Below are 10,622 nucleotides of genomic sequence, written 5' to 3'. Positions count from 1 at the left end.
ACAACAACAACAATAATTATTGTAATAATAATAATCAATAAAATTCTATTTTCAAACAGGCTGGTATCGCGTGTTAAACGTCTATCGATGCAACAAGACCAAGTTATTCCCGACAGCCTTGTGGCTCTTTCCTCTATTCAGACTCACCAGCGAGCTCAGAGCTTGACAAAATGGGCGTGGTTATGGTGCCTACAAGAAGGCGCGACTTTCCAGTGGGTGTGTCTTTATTCTAATTGTGGTTTAGGCGCGGACTATTGTATATGTTTTCTTTACCAAAAACGAATTTTGGAAATCATTAGATTGTGTCTTCTGTGTTTTTTTTAGTAATTCCTTACTATTTTCCTTCTGTATTACCCCCAAACAGACAACCTGAAGCAGTTCCGCGTAAGTCTGCCTGGTTGCTTGTTTGCCTGCAGTGCAGAGTGTACAAAGCGACTTAAAATGAGGGCGTGGTTAACTTTTACATTTCCATTCAGACACAATTGAATTTGAAAGTGAAGCTCAGTTTCTCATCTGTTATACGACTCCATGTGATAAAAGTCTATTAATTTGAGGGAGTACAATACGGAATCCAAAACGGCTCTGTTTCCAAAGATAGTGAGAAAGTAAATATTTTTGGGAAGAGGGCGTAGAGTAAATGCCTATTCTTGGTCACAGTCGATGCACACTTGTAGACAGGTTAACAGCCAACAGTGACATTTGTCAAAGATGGATGTATTGTGCAGATGGAATGTACCCGTATAAGGAAAAGGAAGGAGGCTGCTGCTGCTTGAGTCCGAAAGACTGATCCTGATGGATTTGCTGTGACAGATCCGGGTTAGCCGCCAGGGGAACAGTTTTCTTCACGGTATCTCTCAGTGAGACACACACACACAACACGCGCGCGCGCAGTCATGGGCGCGCGCAGACATACACACATACACGCAAGCTTAAGCTCAAATTCGCGAGGAGAATGCGAGTGAAGCGGAATCGGGGAGCAATTCTGAGCAGCTCTTCTGTTGTATTTCCGAGATCCACTCGGTCGCCTGAGCGCACATGATCATAAACAAGTTCGCAGACTGGCTTCGCGCCGTGCCGCACCCTCGCGGTGGAACTTCAATTCCAAATTCCAGGCTACTTCAAAATGCACAAAATTCATGACAGGCCACCCAGTGTGCTTCACCTGCGCTTTAAAGGTACGTGAAAACACCTACAAAAATGTCAACAACGAAAGGAACTACTTGTAAAGGATGTCTGTAATGTTATTGGGAGTATAATTAGGGCGCTGTATCCGTGGTTGACCACCGAAGCGGCTAACTACACCGTTTAGTGCTCTTGATTTTCTTTTGCAAAGATCGGAGTGCAGCAATGCCAGGCTGAAGGTACAAAACAACAGGACCACATCCTTGCGCGCTTGGAACAGGATTTTCTGCACAAAATCTCTTAATGCTCTTAAGTACTTGGCGCTACACTAGCCTGCTTTCTATGGGAGGGCAATCTCGGATTTCAGTGCAACTTTAAACGAACTGTTGCTTTCACCATGCTGCCCTCGCTCTTTCTCGGGTTACTTTTGCCACTTCTGAGCCTGGATGCAACAGACAAGCTGAGAACGGGTGTCACCCGGAGCGACTTGGATGCGGACGTCGTGATGACCGGCTGGAATTTACTGAGCTCCCCGAAGCGGCACGCGGCACACGCGGAGAAGCATAGTAGACGCGCCACAGGTGGTTCTGCATATGGAAACACAACGGCTTTTCTTCGAGATGCCTCACAGAGAGGTGCAGCAGGGCGCGGGGCTCACGGCCCCCACAAGGCGCAGCATCGAGGGGCAGACAAGTGGGGCTCCGCTGCCATGGAAACGCGAGGAGGCGACGCGCTCTCTTGGAGACTGCGACTGGAAAGCCAAAGACTTAAGAGGGGCACCGGCAACCGCGGCAGTGACTTAAAAAGGGACAAAACCAGGACGAGAAAGCCTTCAAACAGTGCACTCGCCATCATAGGGCATTTCAATGGCTCGATTGGGGTGCCCCCTACTTCTTGGGAAGTTGTGCCAAAACCTTTACCCCTTAACCAATCCCTAGAGGTAACCAATGAGCATACTCGAAATTACGGACTTCACACGCTTACCGAGGAGCTGGCACACGTTACCCCGCCCGTGCTGCCCCTTGATCCAAAGGGAAGAAAAAGTGATCTGAAGAACCCCTTTTATCCGCTCACCGAAGAATCGTACGGCGCTTATGCCATCATGTGTCTTTCCGTGATTATCTTTGTGGTGGGCATCATAGGAAACATCGCGATTATGTGCATAGTGTGCCACAACTACTACATGCGGAGCATTTCTAATTCCCTTTTAGCCAACCTGGCCTTTTGGGATTTCACCAACATTTTCTTTTGCTTGCCACTTGTCATTTTTCACGAACTTACCAAAAAATGGCTTCTGGGGGAGCTTTCCTGCAAAATAATTCCATATGTTGAGGTAATTTCCCTTTTGGCTTTTTGCTTAATTGTTTTGAACCAGTTTTTGCGGAAAGTTTACTCTAGTTCATGATGATCAATAAATTCCTTTTATTTCATAGAGTGCCTTATCACAGTGTTCTTTACAGAAGAGATTATATAACAAATGTGCTATAGATTTGCTTTTGCTCATAGCCACACCTTATACTTTGGAGGCCCCCCATCATAATACTGTCATGTAGAATAGAATAGAATGCCTTTTATTATCATTGCACAGATGTACAACAGAATTTTAGTGTGTCCCCTGAATAGTACATAAAATATAATAAAAATGTAAGCTTTAACAGATTCAATGTATGTTCAGCATTTTACACACATATATTACTATAAATTAATAAAACATTGAAGGTGGGAAATATAAATAGTAAATAGTGGAATAGTCTTATTTTACAGTGACTGCAATGAGCCTCTGAGATGTTGAACATTTATCCCACGGATGCCATGGATGGCAGTGAAAGATATAAGATCAAAAGTACTTAAATGCAGTAAACAATTATTTAACAAAATGTAGTTCTCTAATAGCACTTGGGTAGAAGCTTTTCAGTAGTCTGGAAGCGCATGTCTTAATAATTCTTTGCATTTATATAGTGCTTTTCTCACTACTCAAAGCACTCAGCAATTGCAGGTTGAGGGCTTTGCTCAAGGGTCCAACAGAGCAGAGTCCCTTTTGGCATTTACAGGAATCAAACCAGCAACCTTCCGATTGCCACTGCAGATACCCACCCTCAGAGCCACCACTCCACCTTAATTGAACTAGAACGCCTTACAGAAGGCAGCAGAGCAAAAAGGTGATGTTCTGGGTGAGATGGGTCCCTAATGATTTTTTTTTTTGCCCTTTGTGAACATCAAGTTCTATATATGACATCTAGTGAAGATAACTGGGTGTTGGTAATTTCTGTGCTGATTTGATGACTCTCAGGAGAGCCTTCTTGTCAGCCATGGAGCAGCCAGCATACCATACCAGGATGCCACAGGTAAGTATGTTTTCCACAAAGCAGCGATAGAAGGGCACCAACAGGTGCTTACACAGGTTAGACTTCCTCAGCATCCTTTAGAAGTAGAGCCATATCTGTGCCATCTTCACAATAGAAGTTGTGTTAACAGACCATGTGAGCGCCTGGGAGATGTGAGTGCGAAGGAATTTAAAGTTAGGCACTCTGTTCACTATGTTTCCTCTGATGTATAGAGGAGCAGGTTCCTTGTAATCAGGTTTTGGAGGTGTTGAGTTCCAAGCTGATAATGTAGCACTATTGAGACAGTTTGCTGAGTGTTCCCACTTTTTGATTAGGACAACGAAGCCACCGCTGTTAATTTTAATATCAGGGTAATGTGACAAGACAAAAAATGTTAACCATTCTAAAAGTAGTTGTGGAGACAAAAGATGAAAGTACTGTACATTTACATCTTTCACAAAGTTCTTCCAAAGAAATACATGACCTAAGCTTGACAATTCACTCATTCAGTATATACTGTAATATTGCTCACTGTAATGGTGAAATGCTTTAACTCAAAGTTTAGAGATGCATATGTGAGAAGAAAGTCCTCAGTTCAGATAAAGAATAGATTCACTAGGGAGGAAAATTAAAATTTCAGCTCCACTTAGTGGAAGGTCCAGTGACTAGAAAAACATATTGCATATTGCATGAGAAAAGGTTAGTATAAGAGAGGATGACATGCATGAAAGATGACTGATGAAAAAAATACACATATGACAGCTCTGTTTAAGGCCTTTGTCCTTGCAAAAGATTTTTTGCTATTAAATGTGCTTCTGACCAGTGCTGTGCAGATGAGTAATTCAAAGATTCTGATGCGGACTGATGTGCATGAATGCCTTTCGCTGACAAATGAGATCTAGAAGAGATGTAAGATGGTTTATGGAGAATAATGACCCAAACAGGTATCCAAACTCATACCTGTGTACACAATAACAAGGTCTGACATGGTATCACAGACTGTGCATGCAAAAAACTAACAGGAAGCAAGAGCTCAGACACTAACGCCATGTGTGTTTTATGCTATCTACTAGACAAGTCCTCATTCAGTCTCCTTACTGTGGATTTTGTTATTAAATACATGTGATGTCTCTAAAGAAATTTTTAATTGGGCAAACTCATATTAAATGATTTTACATTATTTTACTTGTGGCTATCCTCTCAACTCCAGAGACCAATGTTCAGTTTTTAGAGTCTGCGCATTCTGTTGAATTGCCTAGTGTGTAAGTTCATCCATTTTTTTCTACCACTACCTAAAGTGTGAACTCTGAATTGTCCAGGGTGAGGGGCCATTATAAGGTGTTCTATTTAACAGATTACAAGATATACAAATCAGTGGATTAGTAACATCAGCATAACCATGTTTGTAGCTCCTTTGTTTAATACCGTGATGATAAGTAGTTTATGGGAGATTTTAAAAACCATTAATCTGTGAAAATGCATCCTTTTCTACAAGCAGCAAAAATAAAAAAGCATAGCAGTTCACCCTTATGTCATTCCCTAGTATGTCGTTATCGCCTACAGTATATAAAGCCTGTTCTTTGCTATCTTATTATCTTATCAGTTCAATGGTCTGAGCCTGCACGCAGTGAAGAGCAGTATACAAAAATAAACTGAACTGAAGCTGAATTACCATAGTGTTGAACATCCTAGTTTTAATACACAGACCTGATAAATGAGTGGTATCCTTTGTCATCTGATTTTTGGAAACCTTTGAAAAATAAACACACTTGAGCCTCTCTAGTCCCTCATCCCTAAAACCTGCCCAGGGTGAGCATTACTTGTTAAACATTATACATTGTATTAACGTGACTAAACCAGTATCTAGTCAAGAGTGTGATATGGTTGTGTGTCTAAATCTGAAATCAGTCAAGACTGGCAGCCGTAATTATTTCCAGTTCAAGGGACAGTTCAGTATTTCCAGTCCTACGGTATGCATCCATTTATCACTAAAAGCTAAAAGTGCATCTATTCCAAAATCTTATTAAATCTGAACGGAACTTTTCAGAGTTGGTGCAGAAATGTAAATGTCTTAGATTTGAGTGAATAAATGAAACAAACAGACATAGGTTTATTTTATACAGTGCCCTTCATAGAGCACATCTTCACAAGGAACAGAGTTCCTTACATATTTACATATTTAAAATGCCCCCCTCCTTTATCAAACAAGAAGCCAATAGGCCATCCACGTTTTAAGATTCTTTATTTAGCAGATAGATTTACCCAAGATGATTTGCAATAAATAAATAAATAGTTAAGCAGACAGGTAGCCCCAAGGTACACTAACACAACAGCCAATTTTCTGTATCACTCTGTGGACTGATCACTTTGGGATTTATACATAGTGCTTTCTCGTTGCCATGTCGTGGAGAATTCATACTTCTCTGACCCCCTTGCAGCTGTGTATCACATTTTGTGATTTTTTTCAATGTGCCTTTTAAAGAATCACCTCTCCAAGGACAGAGCTTTGAAGGTGATTAGGGCCTAACGTCTTCATTCTGCTGGTTTTGATCTATATTTTTCAAGTACAGGTCACAGCAACTTTGCTTCTGGAAACTGTGCTGCAGTAGCTCAGTTGCACGTGGTTTTATTATGTGTGATATCTGCCAATTTTGCATGCTTATATTGCTTTTACAGATCTCATGTAAAAATCATCTACTTAAAGAAAATAGCAATTGAGTATAAACTAGCAGTATAGCCACATTTTTGATGACATCCCTGCTATTCTACCTTATTTAAGTTATTTCTAAAAGCAAAATAGGAAAGGAGACAGCAGTTTTAAATTAAGACCAATGATATTATACAACTGCTATGTATGCCATTACATATTAATCAAGTTATTAGTATCTGTCTATTTCAAGTACAATAGCAGCTAGCAGGAATTGTGTTCTAATTTCAATTGCCAGCGGCTGCATAATATGCCACAGGTGTTGAGAAAAATCAAACGTGATACTACATCGCTATAGATCATTAAGCACATATTAGTTCCTCTCTTTGGCAATCATGCTTTCTTTATTTGTCCGTGTCTAAAATTAAACTATTGCTTAGCAGTGTTCTGAAATGAATAGTGCAATTTAATCTCCTTTTCTGTATCAATACACTGTAATATATAATACAATGTAGTATGCTATACATTTACAGTGTGTAACATTATTTAAAAAAAATTACATTTATATGTAATTTTATATGATATTTAAATTATATATAGTAATGTGCAAAAAAAGCATAAACACTCTAAAAGTGTACACTGAAAATACAAAGCACTGTAATAGAATCCTGAATGTGTAAACTGCATTCTTAAAGCCATGAGGACTCAAAGTTTTGCAAACAAATAACTACCAAGATTATTTATGCAGAAAATAAACATTTAATAGAAAAATTAAATGAATGCAAATAATGTTCAGTCCAAATACAAATACTCATTCATTCGTTTTCCAAATCTGCTTGCTTCAATATAGCAGTTCTGGGAGCTGAGGTGGTTGCTGCCAGCAACAATTTTAGTATTAGGAAAAAGCACACCCTGGAGAAGTCCTCCAGTCCATCTAGAGGTACACTCTGTTGGCCAACCACATTCATTCACTTTCGGTCAATTTAAAGTTGCTAATCACTCTAATTTGCATATCTTTTGGAGTTAGCTGCTGCATGAGGAGAAGAAATCCCTCAAAGATAAAAGTGGAATGTGCTGAAACTGCTCAGGCAAATATTGAGCCAGGTTTCAAACTCAAAGCCCTGGAACTGTGTGACAGCAGGACTAACCCCTGTCCCACATAAACAGTGACTTGATAAGCTAAAAAATGTATTTGCCCGCTTTGTAAATTGTGTTCGGTTATTTATGTGGATCTGTTTTGATGTCAGTTACTAAGGAATATAAAAACATCACTTTATTTCTGATTAGGGAATATAGTACAGTATAAGCAAACTGTTGTGTGCAGTTAGGTCTACAGGTATTGTCAGTTTCTTGATTAAACATATACATCAAATTTGTTGCCTTACCAATGTCTATCAAAATTGAACAGATTAATGATTTATAATTATAAAATTGATTCTTTATGAAAGATTGTTTCCTGTTGTTTATATTTGCATAGTTTTCCTTTCCTTGTCTCCTTAGAAACAGCAATACTGGTTCTAGGTTAAGAGTGTTGAAGACATGCAGATTATAAGAGATTAAGCCCTTGTTTGGTAAGAGGTCTTATAAGACTAATATTCAATAGCAAGGGCTGTTCACAATAAATCAGTCTACCAAACCCCTTTGCGTACCTATTTAGCCTAATCAGTGCCTTGAAGCACTTTTCTTTTTGGACACAGATACTGGGATATGGCGTTTGGTGTGTTGGGGTATACTGTAAATGATGATGTTGCATGATAGCCTTAGCCTTCATCACACAAACTATCCCCATTTGTCAAGATTGTTGTCTGTTAAACTGTATAGGCACTCTTTCCACAGTAGGCCCTTCATTAACCAATAGCAGAATTATCCAAAATCTTGGAAGTTTATTTTAATTAAAGGTATAGCTCCCTTAAGTACGTCTGATAGACATATATAATCAATTCACTGGCGGCGTTTCCATTTGTTATTAAAAGTTATATGAAAGGTTGAATCTTTTCAGTTTGATAAGAAGTTTAGCACATTTTAAGATACAGAAATGCACAAAATATTCATTTATTTCATGCTATCAAGACAAAATATGTATTTAATTTTATACCACTCTTCATAGAGCTACTGGATTTTTGCTGATAAACAGAATTTGAAGGAAAAGAATTCTAAGCAAAAGTTTCATTATGTGTTACACAATGAAGAATCTTTGTTACTAAAAAAGCTGTTTTTGAGCTGTTCTGTATCTGTTGGTGGGTAGTTTATGTAACTGTTATTTGGAATAATAATCGAGTTCAAATAAGGACCCGCTTTTATAAATTTGCATCTGTGCAAAGAAACAATTTGGACTTTCCAGGGCTATCTTGGATGTGACGTAAAGTATGTGTTTCATTTCCTATAATATAACATTATTATTATTTCCCCTTTCAGCTAACAGTTTACTACTATTTAGAACCATTTTTCAATTTATCCGAGATAGAAAATGCTTAGCTTTCATTGATGTTATCCCTAGATAACATGTTTAATTTATAGCCTTGAACTGTTTAGTGAACCATAGATATTTTCCTTAATTAAAATAAAAAAGAGCAAATTTGGTTGTTTACTAATAATTACCTCTAGGCTCTAAACCAAAGTAATCTGGTTGTATCTATAAAAATAATACAGTAAGAGCTGAATTTTGAGGAAATTTGAATGATTTTTTTTTTCATGAGTTTTAAAAGCACATTTCAAGAGGAAGGGTAACACAGTCATAACAAACCCACAACCCTTTCATCCAATCCTACCTCAGCTGTACTGCATGGAAAACCAGGCGATTGCAGAGCCCACTCTCATACATACCCACACTAACACTGAGAAAGCCTAAAGTCTCCTGGTACATTTACAGGCACAATTTTGGGATGTAGGAGGAAACTGGAGTACTAGAGGAAAACCATACACAGATGCTGGTAAATTATGCATACTTGGTACAGGCAGCAAACAAACATGAGATTCAAATCAACAATGATGGATTTGTGAGAGCGCAGCCCCAACTGCTGCTCCACCCTATTACCAAACTTACAATCATTTAAATTCAGTTATTTAAACAAAAACTAATATGGCTTTAAGTTTATATTAGCCTAAACATTTGAAATTATGTGCACCTTGTGAGTGTAACAGGACTTGTGACTATTTACAATCTCATGTAAATGTGCTTGAGATTTAGACTTCTTTTTATTATTTGTTTTGGCAAAAATACAGCAGGTAAGCCTTATCAAGCATTGGAAATGCATAGGGAAATTATTGGTATGATGTCTGTGACTGTCATAAATGCTTCCATGTGCCTGTTATCTTTCTGTGGGCCATATAATGAAAGCAAATGTATAAATTCATTTGTGTTTGTGTCACAGAAACAGACTGTATCATTGTGTTACATGGCATATTAAATAGATGGCTTTTGTATCTCACTACCAGTCATCAGCACAGATGGCACAGTGTTCAAAAGTACTCAAAAATGAGCAAAAAGGCTATTTTCTGCCCAGTTGTTTAATACTTGATTGACAAGGAAATCAGTTTTTAAAATATTTTTCTGAAGATTCACAGTTTGTATCAATAACTGGTTGCTCCAAAGCTTCAATTATACATAATATATCTACTTAAGATGGACAATACATTCTTGCATATATCGTTAATTTAAATTCATGTTCACTTGGCTGATATGATGTGTAGTTAGATTTAGTGGTGTAGAGGTCCTCAGTAGTGATTACAGTGGCTGGGGCTTTCATTTGATTCCTATTTTGAGTGCTTTAATGTCCTGATGTTTTGTTTTCATTGTTGTGTTGAAAACAATTTCTGATACAATTTTCACTGGATGTGATACCTTTTCTCACATAAGAGGGTATGCGTCATAGATTGGTAATGCTTGCACTTAAAAATGTCACTAAAAATGATTTACTGGAATAATGTTAGTCACACAAAAACTTGCAAATGACTGGACTTTGAACCTTGATTTTGGTCTTAATTGAAAGCTTATGACGTGATGCACGTTTGTGTAGCAAAAAAACTGGAGGTAAGGGCAACTATTTGGGTCTTGGATCCATCTCATTGTAAACAATAGCACAGTTTAGTGCCATGGCTGACTGTTGAAAAATAGCCATGCGGGAACATACTAAGGCTGACAGGAAAAGAACAGCAGCGACATCTGCTGAGAGTGAAGTTCATTGCTCAGGACAATCAGATGTGTCATCTGCAGGATACACAATGCAGGCACAACAAGTACAGACAGCTGCCTGTACAAATTGATGTCTACTTGGGTCTTTACAGCAGCCTGCACATGTTATCAAAACCATAAGTCATACAGTATACTCTGATTACAAAACCAAGTCACACATACCATTATGCCACTAAAAACAACAAGATCTGTGACTTCAGTTGAATATAAAATCATCAAACAGGTCACTAACACTATGGCCGATTATCTTTCTGGTTAGGCTCCATGGGACTGAGTGAATTGCATGAATTTAAAGGGAACCTTTCAGAAGAACGGTTTGATAGTAAGAAAGACAAGC

General features: G+C 38.4%; 1 protein-coding gene across 1 annotated transcript in view; it reads left to right on the top strand.

Moving 5' to 3' along the window:
• Positions 1–608: 608 nt before the first annotated feature.
• Positions 609–10,622, top strand: part of LOC120533982 (prosaposin receptor GPR37-like) — a 40,407-nt gene continuing 30,393 nt past the window's right edge. The window contains exon 1 of the mRNA XM_039761158.1: positions 609–2,455. Coding sequence (XP_039617092.1) covers positions 1,520–2,455 — 936 coding nt within the window. The 5' untranslated portion in view covers positions 609–1,519. The remainder of the gene's footprint in view (positions 2,456–10,622) is intronic.

The sequence above is a fragment of the Polypterus senegalus genome, chromosome 8 (assembly GCF_016835505.1).
Source record: "Polypterus senegalus isolate Bchr_013 chromosome 8, ASM1683550v1, whole genome shotgun sequence".
NCBI classification, from domain to species: Eukaryota; Metazoa; Chordata; class Cladistia; order Polypteriformes; family Polypteridae; genus Polypterus; species Polypterus senegalus.
This window is presented reverse-complemented; position numbering and strand designations above follow the sequence as displayed.